This window comes from Uloborus diversus, chromosome 5 (assembly GCF_026930045.1).
Source record: "Uloborus diversus isolate 005 chromosome 5, Udiv.v.3.1, whole genome shotgun sequence".
Lineage (NCBI taxonomy): Eukaryota > Metazoa > Arthropoda > Arachnida > Araneae > Uloboridae > Uloborus > Uloborus diversus.
Genome location: NC_072735.1, coordinates 50,938,272 through 50,962,650, shown reverse-complemented (window position 1 = coordinate 50,962,650; position 24,379 = coordinate 50,938,272). Strand labels below are relative to the sequence as shown.

Genomic DNA, 24,379 nt, shown 5'->3' with positions numbered 1-24,379 from the left:
TTCTAGCATTTACATTATTACATTGAGAAAAATTTCTCGACAAAGATTTATTTTGAAATCTCACATTGTTATTAAATTGTTTCACAAATTGAAAACACTTTGATTGAACATGCCCCAATTTACCACAAAAATTACAAATGATTTTAGCACTTTCTCTATCATTACAAAATTTTTGTTTCCCATGAAACACACCATTTTGATCAGAACGCTTTAAAGGAATTTCATCATCATCAGACAAATCATCCATAGAAGTAAACAACTTTTTTCTAGGTAAACAATCATCAGAGTTCATTTGTGAATTTGCATTGAGATTTTCAACATTTTTTAACTGCTCTTCTAAAAACACGATTTTTTTGTTAAGAGCTACTACCTGTTCATCAGAAAATTGAGGTTGGTCATAAGACTGAACATCTCGTTCTAATTGTTGCAATTGTTCAATTTTGTTTACAGCTGAATCAAAAGACTTTATGTTCAACTCCAAAATTTTGGATCTAAAGTCTGAAGGGATAGTGGATAGCAATTTCTGCAACATTATCTCATTCTGGAATTCTGGATTTTTAATTTTGAAAACATTAGTGGTAATTAATTTTATTCTATGAGCCAAATTCAAAATTGACTCTGATTCTTCCATGCAAAGGGCATGAAAATCTTTCATAGAATAAATATTTGTGACAGTCTTGAAAAATGTCAACAAAGCATCAGTTATTTTTTCTACTGAATCAGAATAGCGTAAATCAGGTGTTTCCAAAATATATTTGAGTGCAGTTCCTGTCAATTTACTTTTTAAATATAGCACCCCCTTCTTATTTTGCCAAGAATTAACTTCAATTATATCTTTTACTTGCTCTACAAAATATTCAACCTGAGTGGAATCACCACTAAAATTGTTTACATGCAACATAAAAGGCGATTTGTTTACATTAGGAGACCTTGAAACGTTTTGAGGGGTTTGTGTAACATTTGTGTTTACATTTGAATTCACGTTATTTGTACCGTTAGAAATAACAGCACGAGGTGCACTATTTCTGCGAATATGATTTCTGTTTTTCATGATTATCAATTCCGAGAAATTTTTTTTTCTCACAATATTCACAAATCAAATATTTTTGGTCATGTCAACATATCAAAATGCATATTGAACATATCAAAAAAAAATTTGCACCTCTAGACCCCCAAAACACATTTTGAGTCTGATTAACCCAGCAAAATTCTTCACACAAATTATTCATTTTGTTTAGAAAAAAAACTTTGTCACACCCCAAGATGGGACTGGTCACGCACCAAAAATGTCGTGTAGGTCCCCCAAGGTGAGGGGGGAATTAATTGGAAAGGCAACCGTATCGTATAGTGGGTGCATTGAACCCAAGCCGGAGTCTTGCAACCACGACAATCGCAAGAACCCCTTGACCAATGAAGCGTACAACTCGTAAGTGTGAGAATTATATGACGGGGACAATCAGACACACATGACATCATCATACAGGTCAAGCACTTTTAAAGATAACTAAAGTTGGCACTTTTAAGTTACGTAATTACAGAAATAAATTGGAAGTGTCTCACCCATCATGTGATCTCGCCTCGCAGGCCCGCTGAAATCCAAACATGAAAAGTCCACACAAAAGTTTAGAATGGTAAATAAGGAAGTTTATTTTCATCAAGTTGAATGATGTCCCAAAAATTGGCACACAAACCGTGCGATGCCCGGTCGGCAGCACTGGGACGAAACATCATCAGCACACAATGTTAATACATTATCAATTCCAATTTAGGCCATCATAATATGCGAACTAACATCCAAAAACATCAAGCACACACATGCAGGCAGGTTGGGGACATAATGAACATCCCCGACTCAAAATCGGGAAGTTTGGCCAGACATAGCGGGAAACGGCACATCCGCTAAAAAAACAAACAAGCCCCGCGCACGTCAACACAGCACGGAGGAAAATTATGAACTCTCGAAATATGCGAGCAAATTACGTGGCAAGCAAAAAAGTTCGTTACACCGATAACAAAACGGGTGATCGAAATGCACAAATCAAAACTCTTAAACAAAGCATTACCATATTCGGCAGCCTATGATCGCGGGGAAAAAGACACTGGCGCCACACACGAAATAACCGTCTGTTCTGACGTCATCACTTTTCTAAAATCACAGACCGGGTTAGATCAAAAGTTAGCTCTGAGGAAATCTGCGCGAAATCGAAGCAAACAAAAAATAAGGGAATCCAATGTGGATTACACCACAGCATCTAAACTTGTTCCCCAAAAAATTTCTAAAAAGCCCCCTTCCCCCCTCCAAAAAAAATCAGTGCAAGAATTGAAAAATGAGGATTGACAAGTCAGACAAGTTCAAACAAATGCTTTAATAAATTACAAAATCACTTCTGTTAAAAAATTCCTCTTTGTTATGAAAACATAATATCTGCACATGATTGCCAAATGATGTATAAATGAGTTAATAAAGTGGAATTAGTATATAATTAACAAGAAAAAATGCAGGTACATTACAATATCTCTAAAATACCATTACGCATGTTTTTGCCTGATCGAGTGCAGGAAAAATGTGAAAATTTGAAAATGTGTAAAACGGTTGCTAAAATCACAGACGACAAGACATTTAGGCTTTAATGATGCTATGGAATTTTCCTACAAGTGATTTATTTCTTTCTTTTTTTCATTTGCAATCGAATTTTCAGTTGTTTCAGAAACTATAAAAGTGTTAATTTGAAGTGCATATACAGAAAACTAAATTGTACGTTACGGCTTGTTACTTTTTAATTGGTTGTACCAAAGATGAAAGAGACAACCAAGAAAGTTCGCTGAATCACATGCAATCCGTGTTTTGGTGCGATAATGACTGAACGTTGTAACAGTGAAGAAGAAACCCCTAAATTCAATATACCAGAAACACATCTTTCGGTGAACAATAAACCTCGTTGCAGCACGGTAAGATGATTTCTTTATTCTTAAGAATAGGCCTGAAATAGCTACACTATACTACTGTATGTTTTTTTTTTCAACGTGACATAAAAAGTGACAGCAAATATAATACCGGAATCCAAAACAAAATTTACTCTCTGCGAAGAATTTTAATTCAATAACAATGTAATTTTTACTTTCATTATTTGTTTTTTCTTTTCTCAACAACCGAATCATATGAGTTTATTGAGACGTTAAAGATTCAAATAGCATATCTGTGCATGCAAACTTTAAAGAAGCGTTTTCTAGTTACATTTTAAGAGATACTACACAAAAGTCCTTTAAAAAAGTTTAATGTTTTATACCTTACGCATTTCAAAAATCCCCCTTTAAGAGTCCGTTTGTACCAGAATACTTCCATGCACTATTCCATAAACATCTAAGGAACCAAAAAAAAAAAAAAAAAAACTTTCCAAAGAATAAACCCTAAATTGGAGTTTCATTCATGTAGATAATATTATAAAAGCTTACTTTTATGAAAGTGAAAGATTATGCTTCTTCTAAAACATTGTCAATGCTCAAAACTAACTCAGTCTCAAGAACGTTTATTCTGTACGATAAACGTAGCTCTCAAGCTATTTTTTTTTAATGTTTCATCACTTCAAGTAAAATAGCAAGTATTTGTTAACTTCGTTTCGTAATTAATATTTAAGTGATTATATTTCCTAAATATATTGATATTTTTTTAAAAATGGATACATTCGTCAGCAATTGCAAAAAGCTTGAAATTATTTCTAAGATATCGTTCGCATTTACCGGCTAAAACTTTCTTCTTCATTCTTAGTCCAATCTCTCTTACAAAAGAAGTAGGGCGGAAAAATATACTGCAGTATGAAAAATTCATTCCTAAAACGTTGTGCTTCATCGCTTTTTGAAAACTTGGCATCTTTTAAACCAGTTATCGACGTTTTTCTAAGCGTTTCCTGCGACAGGCGTTTGTCTGAAATTGACAGAAAAATACCCCGAGCTGAAGCTTAGATTAAAAAAATATCTTTTTTTTTATATGCGTAAAATGCGAACAGCCACATGAAGGCTAGTTATTGAGGCAACGCTTATAATAAAAAGGGTGTAAGCGAACTTTCAACCAGAAAATCGGTTTAGTTGCATTTTAGACTGTAGTGAAGTTTATTAATATTTACGAAATTATGCTTTGCTACAAACGCATATGAAGGATTTGTTTCCAAAAGCTGTTAAGTAAAAATTTTTCATTAAATCACTTTTTTGATGGTAAAGATGGCATATTGTATCAAGCAATAAATTAACACTTTTTAAATTTTCGAAACATAGTTTTGTCGTATTGAAATTAGAGACTAAAACTCGTGTTTTTTTCCAGAAAAGAATTAAGTCACAAGTGAGTTTTGGGCCAAAAGAGATTAAATCAAGTTTAACCAATCGCAGCTTATCTGGTTATCGCGTGGTTTGTTTAACAGTGATGCACGGGGAAACAATTATTCCGTGCCTTCACTCTAAAACAAAGATAAAAGCAATCCAAAACTGTTCGCACTAATAAAATAACAAATGTTTTATACAAGAACGCGATGAGAATCACCGGTCCGCGGTCCGTGAGCTTTGAAGTTCTGACCTGCAACTCTTTTGAATAACGAAAAGACGCACATTCATTCTTCTTGCTTACTTTTCTTCTTGTTGTGTGTGCGTGTATTGCGTTCAGGCGGCGTGGCAATCAATGAGTACAGTTGTCTGTTATTAACAGAGCAATCGTTGAAACACGTATGTATAACACATTTTGAGTGTTGTTTAGTGTTTTCGTTGTTTCTAATATATTTTCGTCACTAAAATATACCATTTTGTTGTATATATGCCAAAGCCAAACGCACAAAGAACAAGATCGTGGCGTGTGATAAAATGTGCGGGAGAAGTGACAGTTTGGATTGAAAGAAACCAAATGAATGGAACAACAATTGATGTAGTTTTCTCATGGTTATTTTACACTATAGAGTTTCGATTACTTATTTTAGTTATCATAAACCGGTAATGATGCTAATTTTGATTTGAAAATTGGAGGTTTGCAATTACCCTATTCACGCTGTGCTCTGGAAAAATTAAAGCAACTAAATGTGTCATTTTTTTTCTTTTTCGGAAAGTTAACTTTTGATGCAAATTCTATCTTTTTTGTGTATTTAACATACATTTGGTGCATATTTTTCATTTTTGTATGATTTTTTAAAAAATGATAACAGATTACATTTGTAAACTTTAACACTTCGTATTCAACCCATGAGTTACAAATAGAGCATCAGTGGTGCATAACTTCTTTAGCATCTGTAGTGTAAGCGATAAGCTATTAGAAACGAAAACAGTACAAACATATTCAGAAGAAGCATAAATTATTAAGAAAATATAATATGATAAACCCATCATAAATATACAACTTATCTTGAAATTGCAGTATGATAAAGATATTAAAAATACAAAATAATACCAAAGAAATTATGAAAAGCAAGGACTGATACCTAATGGGGGGGGGGGTCAGAACTTTTTTCACAAGGTTATTTCTGTCCTGAATGTGGGAAGTTCAGAAAACATGCAACTCTTCACCTGCGAATTTTATAACATGAACATAACTGAAATCGCCGGCTAATAAAGTTCCTTGTAACCGTAACTGTTCCTCGTCTTTTTACTGGCCGGCGTTCTCAAGTGCGTTATTTTCTGAACTGAGCGGATGCATCTCAGCTCGTTAGTGATTCTTTCTTTTTTTTTTTTTTGGTCCGTGTTAATAAGCTCTCTGGGAAAATCGCATGCTTCTAAGACATTTCCAAATTCTGGACAGAAAGAGCTTTGTGAAATAGGGCCTGTTCTTCCCCCTGATGACGTATCACTCCTTGCCTCACAGAATGTATTTGGTATTATTTAGTATATGCACCTTATCATTTTTTGTTTGAAATTTTGTGTTTTGATACCTTTATCATGTTGCAGTGTCTTGATAAATTATTAAATTTTTATATTTTTATCATATTTATCATAATTTATGTTTCAGAATATTATGATTATGTTATGTGTTGTAGTAAAATTATATTTTTTGGCGAAATTTGAAAGGTACCGAAATCTGAAAGGCTATTTTGACATTCTTTTGTTTGCAGTTGCTGCGCATTTTGAGACTCGCTTCCGAGTGCATCGCGTCACGAAAGGAAACTCGCTGAATATCCAGTGTGAAGCTTTTGGAGAAAAGCCTATTACAATTGAGTGGCTGAAAGATAAAGTTCCTTTGAACCCCGATAGTGAAACGAGGTAAATTCTGATTTAAATGTTTAAATATTTATTTAGTACTTTGCATGTTTTAAAGAGCACCGCTGTGCTCTTCAAATATTATTTAAAAGTTCTTTTCAACTAAAGAGCAAACTCTTTTAGCAAGTTTGAAAGCTTGCTTACTTCGTAGAGTTTTCAAAGATAGGCTAAAGTTTCTGAATAAATATATATTCATAAAGTGGAAAAGTTTACACTGAAGGAAATAAACTTGTAGTTTGTTAAAAGATATTTTATATTTGTGTCGCTGATGACATTTATTCGTTTGAAGCAGTTTTTTTTTTTTTTTTTTTTTTTTTGTACTTCTGCAATTTGTGTTTTAAACTAATGAAGAACTTTTTTTTTACAAGATTTTGATGAAAAATAACTGTTTTACTTATTGATATCTGATATATTCATAGCAACAGCAGATATAAATATGTGTCACGTACGTGTAACATTTTTTAAAAACAAATGCTTAAATTTTCCAAATTTAGTGCCTAATGATTTTTATGTCAACTTATTCTAAAAGTTAAAAGATACAAAAAATCATTCGATTATAGAAAAAAGAAAAACAAAATTTAAAACCACAGTACAAAGTGAAATTATAATCCTTCACCAAGTTTCAAATATAGCTGCAAAAAATGGTTCACAATGACAATTTTGCCTCTTCTCTAATAAACTGTTTTACAATTTTTGACTAATCATGGTGAAATTCAAACCGCTGTTGCATCTCATTTGCAACGCTATTTAATGGTTTTTACATTATTTTAAAAAAATTAACACTGTAAAGAAATTGTATTTTCAAGTAAGAAAACTTCATGAATTAAAACATTTTTTTTTAAGTAATAACAATAAACTACTATTTGCTTAGGTGGAAATTACAAAATTTAATGTTGCTCGTTTTAATTTGTTAGAAGAATTTTAATAGGTATTCTACCAATTCTTTTATTACACAGTACTACTAGCAATGTTTTTTTCCCTCAGTTTTTGATGGTTTTCTATTTTAAAACTATTAAATGTTCATCAATGATAATGTTTCTAGAAAATGATTTTTTTATATACCACGGATATTGTTCACTAATTTATGAAATTTAGTATCAAACTCTTCAGATTGTTTGAAGGTAATGCCGAGCCCGCTTATTGGAATAACGAATAAAAGAATATCCCGCTTAATGTAATAAAATTTCTGTGTACTACACCGTTGATTCGTGTTTTTTTATCCTGGATAATAGAATATCCCGCTTATTTAAATATTTTTTCCTGAAAAATTGCCATTAAGCGGGTTTGACTGTATATTGCATGTACAGGTTTAATCCTGAATATCAGTATTTTTATCAGTGCATACTGTTATGATTTTTTCGCTGTTTTTGGTACAAATTAACGTGATTTCCAAAAATGTTTTTTATAAACATCAAGGTTTTGGAGTCGGAGTCCGAAAGATTTGGGGGTAAAGGAATCAGAGAAGGGAGTTGAAGGCCTTAAAACACCAAGATAGAAGTCAATGATTTTATCTCCATGCATTCGTTTCTGCCATGGAGCAGAGTCAGATTCAGAGTCGTGGAGTCGGAGTCGGATTGATTTTGGGGTTAAAGAGTCGGCGTCGGAGTCGATGGCTTTAAAATTCTAAGAGTCGAAGTCGGAAATTTTCCCTCCGACATTGCAACCGGACTGAAAATATTTAAACTAATGAATATTTGAAAGATTTCTTGACATTATCTCAATGATGTATTTTTGTTTTACAGAAGTAACATTTTTTAACATTGACACTTTTTTTCTTTTAAATCTAGATATTTTTCAACAAACCTAAAATATAGGCAAAAGAAATGCGGAAATAAAACAATTCATCATATTTTATTAGATATTTCACCTATAACTTTCAAGGTTAACAAACTGTTAAACTGTTTCAATTTCGTATTTGGGAATTTCATGGTTGACTGACTGAAATTTTTGAAGCAAAACAATACGTATTTTGAAACATTCCTCGCAAACTATATCTTGTGAAAACGATCTTTTTACCTACAATATTGTATTTTTTAAGTTCAATTTAATGGTATAACTAAATTCCCGAAATACATTTTCGATGATTTTTAAATATTTATTAAAAACATGGTAACTGATTCACATTTTAAAAACAAGTTTGTCAGTCACTTACCATGCTTTTAACAATTTATTTTAATCGTCCAAAATATATTTTGAGAATTAAATTATATCTTTGAGTTCAGCATAAAAAATACAATATTTCATGGGAAAATATTGTTTAAACTATGTATATGTTTCGTTGAATATTACAAAACAGGCATTGTTTAGCTTTAAAAATGTCCGTCATTTACACGTGGATTTGCCCATTTCAAATTTAGAATCTAAGGGTTTAAATTAAATTACAGTTGTTTCTGAGGACATGCAATTTAAACTAGAATTTCCTATATTTTTTCGTTATAATGTTATGTGGGTGATGTTGTTAAACAGACTTAATTTTATCTATAACTTCAGCTGTAGAAATACATACACGAATCTACATGTGCATGCACAAAATCGAAACGTAAAATTATAAAGTATAGACAGAAACTGAATTGTTCGACCATGTTTTGCGAGAAACTCAAATCCAATTCGTATAATGGGAAACTTTTCAAGAATTTTCCTTCGCTCTTGGGAATACAAAACTTCAGATCTTGTCAGCAAGGATTTTCCTGTCGAAGAAAAGAAAGATCAAATAGCATGGGACAAAAACTTTACTTTCAAAGTACAAGATTTTGGTATTCGATTTTTGTAACTTGAGAAAAATTCCAGAATGTTACACTTTCTCTAAAAATATTTCATTACACACAAGAAATAACAATTTCCTTTTATTACTCTCCACATAATATATTATGCTTAAGAATGTGCTAAGGTTTGCAGAAATTGTTCTATGTTTTTTTTTCCGCAGATCGTTTCGTTTTGTAAATAGAAAAATATTATAATATTGTGACTTAAATTTTGTTACAAAAGTATTTTTGAATTATTAACTTTTAAAATGGAATAGAAAAGCCTTACTAACATTATAAATGCGAGATTGATTGCGCTTTAACTACTCAACCGATCGGTAAAACATTTTGTGTACACATGGTCAGGGGTGCAAAATACACTACACTTCATTCAAAAAAATTATTCAATGATTTTTATTCCAGTTTTATAGTAAATCACTAATTTTTAGGTATCTCATTGAAAAATAAAGTTTGATTTTTGCTGCATTTTAAAGCTTTTAAAAAGCTGCATATAATAAATTCTATCTGAAATTTGAAGGATAACTTGAACACTCCTTAATTTTTCATTTTAAGTTGATTTCATGTTATAAAACGAGGCTTATCTTCATTTTTAAAGGAATTGAAGTTACATAGAGTTGAGTTTCTAATTCGTAGCAGACGATATTTTCGTGAAGAGAGGTAATAAAAAACAAACTGACGAATAAAAATTTTTAAAAAAAGAAAAAAAAGAAAAAACGTTATCTTTAAAAAATATATATATCGTCTGTTTCGTAAACTTAGTTTTTTGTGGAAAAATGAGTGAACACTTTTTTATATACGTGAAATACACCGCCAGCTCAGTCATTTCCAGCCGAGGACTGCAGTTTCGTGCTTATTAGCACTCATCAGCCCGGCATAGGAAAGTGACTGAGCTGGAGATGGAAAACCTCTTAAGGAAGCTAAAAGTGCGAAACAAACTGGTAGCTAATATAGAATTAGCAGACCAGACGAGTGACCGAAGCAATGGTTTGATTCAACTCGAAGATTGAACGCGAGGCAAGGTATATTCAGTAAATTACCGCCCATTAGCCAGGGCTAAAGCAGAAATACGTGAAATACACCGCCAGCTCAGTCATTTCCAGCCGAGGACTGCAGTTTCGTGCTTATTAGCACTCATCGGCCCGGCATAGGAAAGAGACTTTTCTCCGCACACACCCCACCACTTAGCTGTATGCCTTAGGTTCCACCATCCGGGGGGTCCGCGTAGCAGGCCCCCCGCACTGCTGTGTGTGACGAATAAGTGACTGAGCTGGAGAACGTCTGGTCTGCTAATTCTATATTAGCTACCAGTTTGTTTCGCACTCTTGGCTTCCTTAAGAGGTTTTTCCATCTCCAGCTCAGTCACTTTCCTATGCCGGACTGATGAGTGCTAATAAACACGAAACTGCAGTCCTCGGCTGGAAATGACTGAGCTGGCGGTGTATTTCACGTATTTTTGCTTTAACCCTGGCTAATGGGCGGTAATTTACTGAATATAAACTTTTTTATAGATTAAAAAATAATAATGGATGTAGTCTTCTCTCTCATGTATTTTTTAAATATCTACTGTGCTTTCTGCCAGTTTTATTAGCTTTTGTATAACACAATAGAGTGGACAAATTCTATTGAGTACGTACGTTAGTTTAGTTCGAAAGCAGTTAGTAGTGTTAGATGTAAAAATGGGGTTTAACTAGTGAGATTTCGGCGCTTTTTTAAGGTCTGATGTCATTGAAATATCTAAAAATAGGTTTTGTTCTTGTTTAGTTCAAATGTGTGCATTATTAATCATCTCCGAAAAAAAAAATAAATAAAAATAAATAAATAAATAAAAGTGTGAAAATTCTCGAAAAATCTGCCACGCGGATAAGTCACCGGCGGATAATCGGGATTTTACTGTAGTTTAAAATAGAAAAAGTAAGACTTAAGAAGAAAATGTTTAGTTTCATTAAAATACCTAGAGAAAATTGCTAATGTATTTTTTAGGCAAATATGAATACATTATTACCACAGTAGCTTTCTTTCAGGAATAAGTACCATAAGAAAAAACCAGACTTAGGGAAGGATTTTACATCAGTAATAAACACGGTATTATTTGCATTTTTTTACTACTCATGTTAATATTATCATATCAACAATTTAACTTGCATAAATAGATAAGGCGAGAGCAAAACGTACAAGATTCTAGCAGAATTCATTTTGCAACATAAGATATTATCATGCGCCAGGTGAAAAGTCGATAAAAATAAAATTGCTTCGGAAAAATCTATTTGAAATTCACATTTCATCGGATGAAAACAGCTGGCAATAGAAATCGCATTTACTTTTTCTGTATCCCTTTTCGATAAAAAAAAAAAAAAAAAAAAAAGCATGACTAGCAAATCTGTGGGCAAATGTTGAATATGAGAAATCTTTCATTAAAAAAGTGATAAATCAAAACGCAAGGACAAAAAATAACGGCAAGATATCATTTAATATTTAAATACCGTGTTTTAACATAAATACGGCGCTCAGAATAGAATGCTTAAACAAATATTTTATTTTACAGCGTTAATATAATGTGATTTTTATTTATTTATTTATTTTTATAAATTGCGCTTACATATTAACTTTAAAAATGTTTAATCCCTTTAACTGAATTTGATAACAAGTAGCAGAGGAAATGACTTTCTATTCGACTAATATTTTTTTTTTATTCCAACAGACGATTGGTCCGTATCAACATCCATAATCAACTACTTCGTGTCTTTCGCAATAATGAAACATTTTCAGCAAGTATATTCAGTAAAATTTTTACCAAAGGTCTTCAACATGCGCAATACTGTTAAAAGTTCAATTTTACTCAGATAACGTACGACTCATCGAAGCATCATCTGTCAAAGCATTTCAATATTCATAATAAAGACCAGGAGCTGAACAACCCCTGATCCATCCGCGAAAGAAGTATCATTTTTTTGACTGCAGCTTGGATTACTTCGATGTAGACAACATATTCAATGTGCACAAGTTACAATTAACGCACGCGGAGTGTCTTAGACCAGCGAGAACTGAACCACCAACCCTTCGCGCTTAATCCTACCCAGACTGCCAGTGCTTAACGGAACTTTTTTAAAAACTTTCTATTTAATTTTATATTTAGCGATTATTTATGTATTTACGTTATTTAAATTAATTTTACTTTATGCTTAATATTATTTCAGTTATGATAATTTGGAACGTTCGTACAGGTTCATACAACGACCCATTTAATTTTGGAATACTAGCTTTTCTTTTGTTAATATTTCTTGCATAATTTAGTCAAGTTTATATTTTGTGTTCTAAATACAAGGAGTAACAATATTTTTTTTCTTCCATAGAGGACGCTTCCGTCCAAAAACAGTTTATCGAAAGATAAAATACATCTTTGAAACGTAAAAAAATATGAAATATGTACCATTGGCGAGAGAAGTTAGAACACAAAAGCTTAATTTAAAATTTCATTAGATTTAATTTATTTGCTTTCTTTGAAATATCTCATCTCCCAAAGCAATTTCCATTTCTTCGAGGAAATTAACATCCTGTTTGATTGCCTCTTTTAGTCGCTATGAAGTACTTGATTCAATAAAGACTAACGATAATTTCAAAAGAAAATGAAGTAATTTTACCAAGAATTTTAAATTGTTCTTATTACCCTCATGATAAAACTAATAACGACTTTTTTGTGGAAATATCATCATAACTTTAAAGAAATGGCTAGTTATAAAAAAACTGATAATCGTCACTTAAAGAAATGAAGGTATTTGATATAATGACCGTCCCAAGAGGAATATCAATTATTACCTAATTCCTTATTATTTTCGATTACAATCATCAGTGTACTGGAAAAAATATTTTTAGTTTTGTTTTTTATACCATAATAACTTGACTTAATATAATATAAACAATTTATTTGCATTGGAAAATAATATAAGATGTTTATTTTCATTGGTTTGATACATTATTAAAGTTTTCATTTTTTGTTGATTTTTATTAAATTGATTGCTTGTTTAAAAAAAAGTTTTTTTTTTCAACATCTTTCTAGTTGAAAGTTTTTAAACTAAGTTAATATGTTGCTTTTCTATTATGATTTCAATGGGGAAGACTGAAAACATAGCTTAACCGATTTGACTACTTTGACAGTGACGTTAAAAATAATAACTATTACTATTAGCAAAATCGGTGCATATTTTTTAAATTTTTTTTTATTTATTTAACTAACGAACTTATTATTATTTTTTTTTATTTTGAGCCAAATATGTAAGGGTTAATGTAACGAAAATGTATATACGTAATACATTTTCGCACACTGTTTTTGAAATATAAATCGATTTTTTTTTTTACTTTCACCAAATGGGCTTTATTTTAATGATCGAGTTTAGCTTAGCCCTTTGTTGCAAGATATTTTTGATTTTATTTTTTAAAAAAGCTTATTGGGTACTTATGCTGGTACGGAAAACTATGATAAATGTTTTTATTTTGAAAGTAAAGAGGTTTGTTTTAAAGTGGAAGAATTCAAAGCAGCCAGACAGAATTTTTTACTGGATTGTCCTCTTATACAGAGTTTAGCATACTAAACTTCTGTAGAATGTTTGGTTTTAATTTGGGTAACACATTACTATTCCAGAAAGGGGAAAAAAAAAAAGATGTTTGGGTATCGAATTTTAGAACCAAAGGTACTAAAATTCGAAGGCAATTTTGTCGGACAAATAAGAACGCTTATAGGGAACGATGATCTTGATGAAGGAGGTACCACGGGGATTTTTAGTCAGTCAAAATAAGACTAAGAATGTCAAATTTTTAGTGAAAAACTTGTTGAAAATATTTTAAACAATGGGGTTCAGAATGTCATTGAAGATAGATGCATTTTTTGCACCCTCACTTTGTTTCCTCCTCCCTCCCCCAATCTTGCAATGGTCCAATTTTATTCCAGATAAAAAAAAAAATGATGTCTGGGTAATTTAACTTTATGCCCACAGATACTGCACTGAAAAAACGCACACACACACCTGACGGACCTCAGACCTTCCTTACAACTTTGAAAAATGTGGCACGTGTGAGGGCGTCCATCGAGGAATCTCCGAAGTGTTTAGTACTTACTAAGGCAGATGGTCAGCGATTTTCTGATAGTAATATGAGAAAAATCCTGATTGTATGATCGGTTTAGTCATAACTTTGCTGTTTGTGTTCTGAGCGTTCTTGGAATGATGAAGGGTATTATGTTGATAATTTGTCTTTATTTGCCTTGATTTCCACGACTTTGACGTTACCTTAATGGAGTTTTAAAATATGAAATAAATACATACGAGTTTTCTTAAGTTATCTTTACTTACAAATTAAAACAAATATGACATTCTAAATATTAAATCTGTTTCTTTTCTTCTCTAGGTACAGCATAAAATACGTGCTCACCGCTAACGGGAAAATTTCTACGCTATCTGTTTCCATGCCAGACAGGAGAGACACTGCTTTATTTTCATGCACAGCTGTTAATGCTTTTGGAAAAGCTGACACCAACATACAAGTTTTGGTAGAAGGTATTTCTGAAAGTTATTAAAAATCATCCATTGCGAAAGCAATTAAAGGACCTGCGAACTTCAGACAAAGAGACTTTTGATTAGTCGTGAAACAAACGAAGAATAAATTAATAACAACCTAAAGTAAATTTCAAAGCTCAATTGACTGGACAGTTATTTTTTGTCCTTCATGTAGGGGAATATGGGGCAAAGTGAAATAGTTAGGATCCCTTACCTTTTTTAAAATGAGCAAATTGGAAATTTGTTTTAAAACTTTCAGCACAAGAAGAAAGAACAATGTATTCTATAATAAAACTTGCATTGAAACAGTATTTTTTATTTTTGACAGTAAGTATGTGTCTTCAAAAAAAGGGGGGGAGGAACGGGGGGATGCTCACCTTTTTTTATGGAGCAAACCGAAAAATGATTTTTGTTTTAATTAAAAAACAATAAAATATTTCTATCCCATTGTCAAATATATTTTTGATCAAAGGAATGCGTAAATAAAAAGATGAATGCATAAATGAACGATAGTGAAACAAGAAACTAATAAATAAATCAATCAATAACTAATGCATGAGGGAAAATAAATGAGTGAATAAAATAGTGAATGAATAAGAAAAATATTAAATGAACGAATGAATATGTGAATTATAAAATGAAGGAAATAAAATAAATTAATTAGTTAATAATTGCGTACGAGACTTAGTAAAGGAGTGAATGAGTAAAGGCAATGACTTATTTCACGCTGTCTCTCATGCACTTGACTAATTGTGCAAAATATTTTGTATAGAAATTAGCTTAATATTAACTAAATAAATACTGCACCGAATACTACAAGCTGGTGTCAATTAATATTTAAATATATTAAAACCGCATACCTCATTTTGCAGTAAGTTACCGCCCTAATCCAGTGCTAAGACAGAAATTCATAAATTACACCGCCAGATCAGTCATTCCATCCGAGGACAGAAGTTTCATGCTTTTTAGCACTCATCAACCCGGAGTAGGAAGTAACTGAGCTGGAGGCAAAAAACGTCTTAAAGGAGCCAAGAGAGTCAAACAAACTGATAGCTAATGCAGAATTAGCGCACCAGATGAGTGACTGCAGTAACGGTGCGGTTCAACTCATACCTAGCTGTACCTAGAATCATTGAGTTGAACCGCACCACTGCTACGGTCACTCGTCTGCTGAGTTAATTCTACATTAGCTATCAGTGTGTTTGGCTCTCTTTGCTCCTTTAATAGGTTTTCCGCCTGCAGCTCAGTTACTTCCTATTCCTGGCTGATGAGTGCTAAAAAGCACGAAACTTCAGTCATCGGATGGAATGACTGAGCTGTCGGTGTAGGGTAGACCAGAAGAATACCGCCACCTTTAGGAATTTAAATTTCTATCACCATCAAAAATCGTATTTATAAACAAGATCAATATTTTGGATTATTGCACGCCATCTTAAGAATGTAGGCAAAATTTGTTATAAATAAATCTATAAAAGTAATAGCCATAAAATATCAATTAGTTAAATTCTGCACTGTGGCAGTATTACCCAGGGAGCTGGGGTAATCTCGCCACGAACCTGGGGTAATCCCACCATTATCCAATATGACTAAAAGACTGAGAAGGAAAATTTATTGAAAATCCTGTATGCAATTAGCGTTACAAATAGGAATTGAAAAGCAAAAGAAATGACATTTTTAGTTTATATCAGTGAAAAAACAGTATTTTCAATTCATCTGATTTTCTTAAAATTTACAAAAATCCCAAGTGCAGTTTTCAGCTGTTTCAGCATCGCTAAACTCTGAATGCACCTACTTGCCACAGCAGGTGCATCTGTACCACAATTCGTTCGTTCCATATTCATTGCATATAGCACAAAGTTAAACGTTCTGGCCAAAATGGTCATCATTTTCATCGTCGTCAAAAAACTTTTTGACGTTGATGTCCTTTTCATCTGAAGAGTTTTCACAACTAAAAAGTCGCTTGCACCAATTCTTAACAGATTTATTCGTTTGCGATTGTCGTATTGTCACTGCTTTCTCTTTCTTTGACTTGGATTCAGTTTTTATGGACATTCCCAAAACCACTGCTGCAGATTTTCTTTCGGCTTGTTTCTTTGTCAATGTCTTTTCCTTTCTTTTCGCTACCGTTTCTTCCAAAACTGCCTTCGTTGGGTTCCCGTAAGAATTGACGAGTGGCTTTTTCTTTTAGAACTTTCCCTTACCCTTTTTGCTGCCAATTTTCGAACTGGTGAACACTATTCTAGCTATTGAAGAAACGTTTTTTGTGGCATTTCCTGAACGGTCTTTCATGAGCAAAGTGTTACATCCAAAAACTCACCTTCAGACGTATTTCTCGTATTTACAAGCTTATTTTCTTCACCAATTTCTTCTGTTAAGACTAACTTCTATTAACTAACTCTGTTTTTACCAAGCACAATTTACGAGAGCGCATTTTCGTTCCCTTAAAAAATTGCTTTTGACCTATACAGTGGAAAGACGCTTCCGAGAGTAATGAGAGTAATGCCGACACCATGGCGGTATCACCCTTGCAGAGATGGCGTCATAACCCCGATCCAAGAAAATGGAAGAAATGTAGATTTAAAGACATCAAAACAAACGGAAAAGATCAATATTGTTGATTAAAATGTAGGCTAAAATATCTAGTTAAAGGTTATTCAGAGCCAATGTAGGCATTGGAGCATCTAAAGGTACATACCTCAACTTATTCAAAATGGAAAAATAAGATCCAACTTCTTCAAAACAACGTTCGTCACTGTAAGAGCAAAACAACACTCACAATGGCTGCCATCGACTTAGGGCATTGGTTGTAGCATCTTTCGTTACAGGTCAGGAGCTGTCAGACCGACCAATCTGTTTCCTTGACTCAAATACCAGGGCGGCATCTTTCCCCAGGTGGCGGCAATTCCCCGCGCGATCTACCCTATTTTATGCATAAACTTTATTATTTGATAAGAACAAAAATATTTTTTGGCTTACAACAAAATATTACAATTTGAGTATCTATTTTTGAGAATTGTTTGTATTATCATATGCTTTGAACTTCAGAGGTATTTTTTTCATTACTAGAATAGACTACATATGTTACTACATAGTTTAACTATAACGAGATAGGTGGCACTACAAGCAGAGTAATTATTTCATCATTTCACTTTGCGCCGCGATTTCACTATGCCTCATAGTCCCCTACATATTACGTATAAACTCATGTTTGTAAAAAAGAACGTATTTTATTAAAAAATACATAATTGTTTATTGTGCAAAACCAAAACGTTATGTTTCAAAGTAATTGCTATACGCACTAAGTTATAAAACTCTGTAGAGCTTTAGACACACGTGTTTTTTATCAATGGAAACGAAGCTATAAAATCTAATTTTTTAGAACACTTTGTGAACCATACTAAATGAAGTTTACTTCAAAAAATAGTACAAGAAATTCCATCTACGTTAATAAATACAAATATATAGATTAAATTGAAAACATTTACATCATAGGTTTCTAAGTAATTTCAAACACGGATTTTGGTGCTCCAAGAAACTTTTTTTTTCTATGCAAAAAGGATAAAAACTTAATCACACATACAGAAGAAATCATTAAAAAATGATTAATATGTTGTTTTAAAAAATGTCAAATAAAAGAAAAGGAACAAGTAAATATATAAATTCAATTATTTTTAACAAGCATAACTTGTACAAGGGAAACGTTAGTATGTAAGCAAAATAAAAAAAATTGACTAAATTTGTAAATTTTCAATAATTTAAAATTATCCAGTAAACCAAAAAAATATTTTCTGAACAGTGAAAATGGTATTTTTCTGGTAATAACAAGTTGTTATTGAGTGCTTCTATTGTTTGCATCTGTTGAGTGATTTCATGGTTAAAGCTTAATTATTTTTAATGTTAACTTCAGTTAAATTCAAAACTCTTAAAAGTACATATAAAAACCTACCATATTTACATTTAAAGTACTTGAACTATTGAGTATTAGTTTGTGTTAAAACATATTTTCAATGCATAGGAAAAATCATTGAAGTTTCTTTTCGTCCATAATTAAATAATAGAAGCTGCTCTCATCTTCTAATTATTACGCATCATTTAAACAAGTACTGTTCTAAAAGTCTGTCAACAGCAGCGAACAGTTGAGGATTAATAGTATAAAAATTACATCTCGAAAAGCTTACTTAGCTCCGTCAAAACAATTCTTGGCTCTAGCATTATATTTCAACGAGAATGAAAAACAAGCACAAACTAAAGAGTTCATTAGCCCACATAAATAACTTTTAAAGAGCAGCCTATCATTCCATATTTAGTTTAAAATTCATTAAGTAAGAAAGATGAAGTGGTGTATGCAAATGGAAATTAAAGGAAGGAAAAAACGCAACTGAACACTTCGGTTTTCAAAATTGTACTTTAATAATGAAGATGTGATATTTTTGCTAAAAGAAAATCTTCTCGAGAACACTTCAAGTGAAAACTTTAATTAAAACTTTGATCGATATCCATCGCACATACTTTGATTAATCGTTTAATGAATCCGTTGGTGTTATCGGAAAATAATTAACCGGCTGCTTAATTGCTTTCCAACTTTTTTACTGTCATTTTTTGTCAATAAAGTACGATTTTTTTTTTTACCCTTACAATATACTTCGCTTTAATCTAACTTCGTATGAAGTGTTTTCTGTCTCAGAAAAGAACATATTTTTTGAATATTTCTCTTTTTTATGACTAAAAAATGTGTCGGAAAAAGGAAAAAAGTTTCTTTTTTTTAGTTTTATGTGTTCAAAGCTGGAAGATTTTTCCTGTATCGGATGATTTGCTTTAGTAATTTACTTACGTTTAGAAAATATAAAAATAGTAACTTTTAGGAGCAAATACAAATACAATGTTAACCAATTACTTTCATGTTCAGTAAATTGTAAAAATAGTTAAATGCTTTCTACAATAAAAGTGGAACATCAACAAAATGCAAATCAATGATATAAAAAAGAATACTTGAATTTTGACTTTTTGAATTTAAATTATGTGTTTCACAATCATGAATTTCAATAGGACCCTACTGGTTGGGTTTTTCCATTCTACGAATGGAATTGAATGAAAATGACTAAGAAATTTGCACTCGTCATACTATGACGGTTGATTTTATAGAATAGGTAAAACGAGCATATCAATAAAACATAAATGGTTTATAGGATGTGGTAATAAATATAAGTATTTTATAGACGATATCTGCAGTACACTTAGCATAAAGTTTATTCACAGCGTATAACTTTACGCATTTTGACAACTTATTTTATGTGCGTCAGGACCAGTTTTCTAGTAGAAAACGTATATTTCTTTCTCAACCGCCTTAAGCTCTAAATTATTTGAAACGTGCCTTGATAAATATAATTTATGTGTAGGGTATGTTAATGTAAACTTGGCGACGAATTTCATTCGCTCAAAGTTTTAGTCATCATATTACAGTTTCAACACATATTTTCAACAGGAATATGTTAATACTATCACTTCTTTTTTGTCAATACGAAAGAGTGGTTCCACTATTACGACAATAAAATACAGTAGCCTGTCATATGACTCCCTATTAGGCTTTAAAAAATCTTTCGGATGTATATTTTTTTCTTGAAGTAAGTGTTGAAATTTTTCTTAGGTGAAATGCGTTTTATTTTAGTCATAAGCAAAAATTCATTTGTTTATCTAAATGCACATGTTTAAGCACACATATGAGTAGCCGAATAATTTATGAAATAATACATTTTTCAAAATAGTTTTGCATGTTTGAAAGCTTACCTTTTTAGTTAGTGCTCTCTGTAATATTTTAAGAAATGAATGATTGATGTATCTTCTTTATGAAGTGAAATATTAGCCACCCATTTAATCAAATATCTCTAAAACTTGAGTCCCTAGCGATGATTCATGTTGTTATGATGTTCGGAGCTCTATTACGTTGTTGACTGCTGATTTTAATTAAGTTGCCAACGGGCAAGTCTAAAATAAGGACCATGCCATTTGTGGCAATTAGTTTTAAAGCTGGAGGTAACCTGGTGTTCATTACGCTGCTGTGCACATTCTGGCCGAGCAAGACTTTCGGCTCAATGAGTTTTATCTGGATAATTAGATTACGTATTTAATTATTGATTAAATTACGAAAGAGTCAATGTTTTCAGTCGTGAAGATTACTAATTACTATCATAGGCAATGATCAATTTAATGATAATGATTAAATGCTGACGTATTAAATATTTTTGATGCAGCAAAGGAAAGTAATGTATTGGTTGTATTGCGAAGTTTTAAACTATGACAAGTAAAAGATTTAATTATTTTCAGAAAGTTATTTAAAATATAATGATTAAAATTTTAACTCATTTATTTGCCATTACCGAAATGTATGTCGTATGGTTTACAAATACTAGTCACTATATAAAATCAAATCACTTATGAGGAACTTATCGTTAATATGTGTAGTAAATAAAGTATGACAGGACTACAAATATAGATGTTGTTTCTCCCATCTAATTTAAAGTAATGATGCAGTCGAACAAATAAAATGCAGTAGTTTGTACAATCAGATTTTTTAGAACCTAAAAGAGTGCTGAAGTACAAGGAAGTACTTCAGCTTTTAGAATTCGTTTTATTTACCGATGCTTTACCGTTAGTTATAAAATATTGACAAATTCAGCAATAGAAGATGTAATCGATCAAGGAAACAAATTATTTAATTTCTGACTTTTTTCTAGCTCTAATGTAATGCAAACGGAAAGATACCACATTGAACGATCTTAATTAAACCTAACATTAGTTGTAAACCCTTAACTTGTATGGGAGCTCATTCCTATCACTTCTTTTTAGCTTTTCACAATTTTTTCGCTTATTTGACGAAATTAAGACTATATACGCATTAAAAAGTGTTTTTGGCGATATAGGGCTTATACACATCTTTTCTTAGAGATTAAAAGTCTTAGTAACAGCATGTAGTACAAGTATAATTTGAACAGCGTCAAGGCCTTAATGACACAAGAGACGATAAAATTAAAAATTTTTAAACCCCCCGACTGAATCGCAACTGCAAAATCGAAAGGGAAAATTGAAAATCCTTTTAAAAGCCTTATAATATTAAAAATCGATATCAATTATTTTATTTGCTATTAAATAGAAACTGGCAACAGATAAAAATTTTAAATCATTGCGTTTAATTTCCTTGTCATCCATAGTTTAAGGAAATTTACATAGAGAGGCCCCGTCTTTGGTAAAAAGGAGATGAATTTGAAGCCGGAGTTATAAGATACAGCGGTGAAATGATGAGCGGGGTTATGATAACATGATTGCTTCATGAGAATACTTTCCACCAATCTCGTAAAGGGTCCGAATAAATTAATTGACGGATTTGTTTACAATTTAATTCATATTGTAATGTAATTTCAAAATCGTGCTCCATTAAATTGCAACAATATGACAATATCAAAGTTTAAATTAAATTAAGTAACGGAATGCTTTGATTCAAAATGTATCTCAAGATATTTAGCAAGAAGCAAAGGGGGGATACAGCGGTGCAACTTCGGCTTCAAATTCTTAGTATGGCGGGGCCTCTCTATGTAATTTCTTTACTCTATGTTGTCATCCAACAATGAATTCGGTTATCAATCGCGTGAATAAAGGCTTAGCCGTTCTATTTTAAAACAACGTTTTAATCGAATTCTATCAAACATGGAAATTTCAAACACATTCTATCAGACGCGGAAAAAAATTCTCATTATTTTGGTGTTAAATTTTAAAAATTTTAACTATATATTCACTGAAAAATCGCGAAAAACCTTTTAGAGGTTTTTAATTAATATCTTCGTTAATTAATACCATCCAAAGATGTAATCTAGCTAGAACACTCTCAATCAACACTCCTTTCGAATATTTTTTTTTTTTCAAAATTGGTCCATCCGTTTAGGCGCTAGAGTGCCACAGAAAGACACACATATTCACAGATACACAGACACGTCAAACTTATAACCCCCTTCCATTGTGTGTCGGGGGTTAAAAATAGCGGAACAAAATTCATAAACAGTTTCTCGGTACTTAAATAAAACGTATAAATTATGTTTTTTTAAGAGCAAGATATTTTGATGTATATTCAACTCAGGTTCGGGCATAGAAATATTAGCTATCCCTTTCATGTAGAAATATTAATGTTATCTTTTTAGCAGATACACACACACACACACACGCGTAAATATGAGCATATTGTCTTTTATCAGAAAAAATACAATTCCCCCTGAAATTTAGGATACAGTGAATACTGTAATATGTATTTATTTTGTCAAAAATAAGGTCTTATCTTCAGAGTTTTTACGCTCGTTTCCATTGAGATGTAAAATACAATCTTTATCAAAGTTGCATTTCGATAATTTTAAAGATTTCAAATGATGTTGATGGTGCATTCTACGTGTTTTCTTATTCCGCATGGTAGACTTATTTTCCTTTTTGTAAGATAATTACATATGCACTTTAATCAAGATAATTATTAAAATTCAGAATGTAAAAGTAGCACGTTAATTTTATTAAATGTATTTTTTATTCATTGCTTTATTGGTGTATTTAAGTATTTGTTTATTTATTTATTTATTACCTTTCACCTCATTTAAAGGAATTAAATGAACGTGGAAGAAAAGTTTTGTATTTCTTTATAACAATGTGATTAAAACAACTAACCATCCATTTATGACTTGCATCAAATTTTATATATTCTTGTCCCAATTTCGAAACCTGATATAATTACATGCAGAATGCCTTGTGGAGTATTTTTAAGGCAAAATAGCAAAATTTATAAAATAAACCAACTCCATTACTCATGAAAATCACAAGTCTGAATCAATCAACGAAATTCTCCTTCCATACAAGCTTCATATTGGAAGTTTGATGATACACCATCAAACACAAGAGTACACTAATTATGATTGTGGAGTAAAATGTTAGTCATATCCATTAGTTAGGGGGATACGCCTGCCGAAATATCGATGGAAAGTAATATATCACGTCACGATGTTGTCATCGTATCAAGTTGTTGAACATCGATATCTATATTTATTGGGAAGGAAGCAATGATTCACTTTACAAAGTACGTGCTATTTCGTGTTATTAATTTTAATGTGAAGTGCATACAGTTATCTTAATATATATATTTCTTCTGTGCGGACGTTCGTCACCATAAGGCGATTAAACGGCTGGACCGATTTTGATAAAATTTTTTGTGTCTAATTAAATTGTGTCAAGCATGGTTTACATATATATATATATATATATATATATATATATATATATATATATATATATATATATATATAAAGTGCGATGAATCGAATCGAAACGTTTTTGTTAATTAATTAATTAATTTAAACATTTAAACATTGGATGGACAATAAGAAAGTCAGCTCTGCTTTTTGTAATGAAATTTCCTACTGTGATATGTCAATTGAAAATAGATAAAACGTAGAAAAAGAGAGAGTGAAGCCTTCATTTCTCTTGAAAGCAACGATTTTAGGTCTGGTGATATATTTTAATGTAAAATACTGTGGAAGGTTTACGCAAAACGTGTGTTCTGTCGTCGTAGTTGAACCATGTGACCGGATCAGTGATTTAGGGTTTTCCTAACCAAATGATCAGAAAGTACCGTACCTAGCACCTTTTGTTTCTCGCTACAAATCCATCTGAGTTTTGACACCAATGTCAATAATACTTTAAGGATTATCAAATTAATCAGTACATTACTAAAGGAAAAGAGGGTGGAATTTAAAGACGAAACAAATTTTACTTTCGTCCAGATAAATTACAACTGGGTAGTTCTGTACACAAAAGATCAGTGCA

The 24,379-nt window shown here is 31.7% G+C and overlaps 1 protein-coding gene across 1 annotated transcript in view; it reads left to right on the top strand.

Annotated features, from left to right (window-relative positions):
• Positions 1-24,379, top strand: part of LOC129222917 (cell adhesion molecule Dscam2-like) — a 564,289-nt gene that overhangs the window by 324,279 nt on the left and 215,631 nt on the right. Inside the window, 2 exon segments of the mRNA XM_054857478.1 lie at positions 6,081-6,228; positions 14,385-14,533. Coding sequence (XP_054713453.1) covers positions 6,081-6,228; positions 14,385-14,533 — 297 coding nt within the window.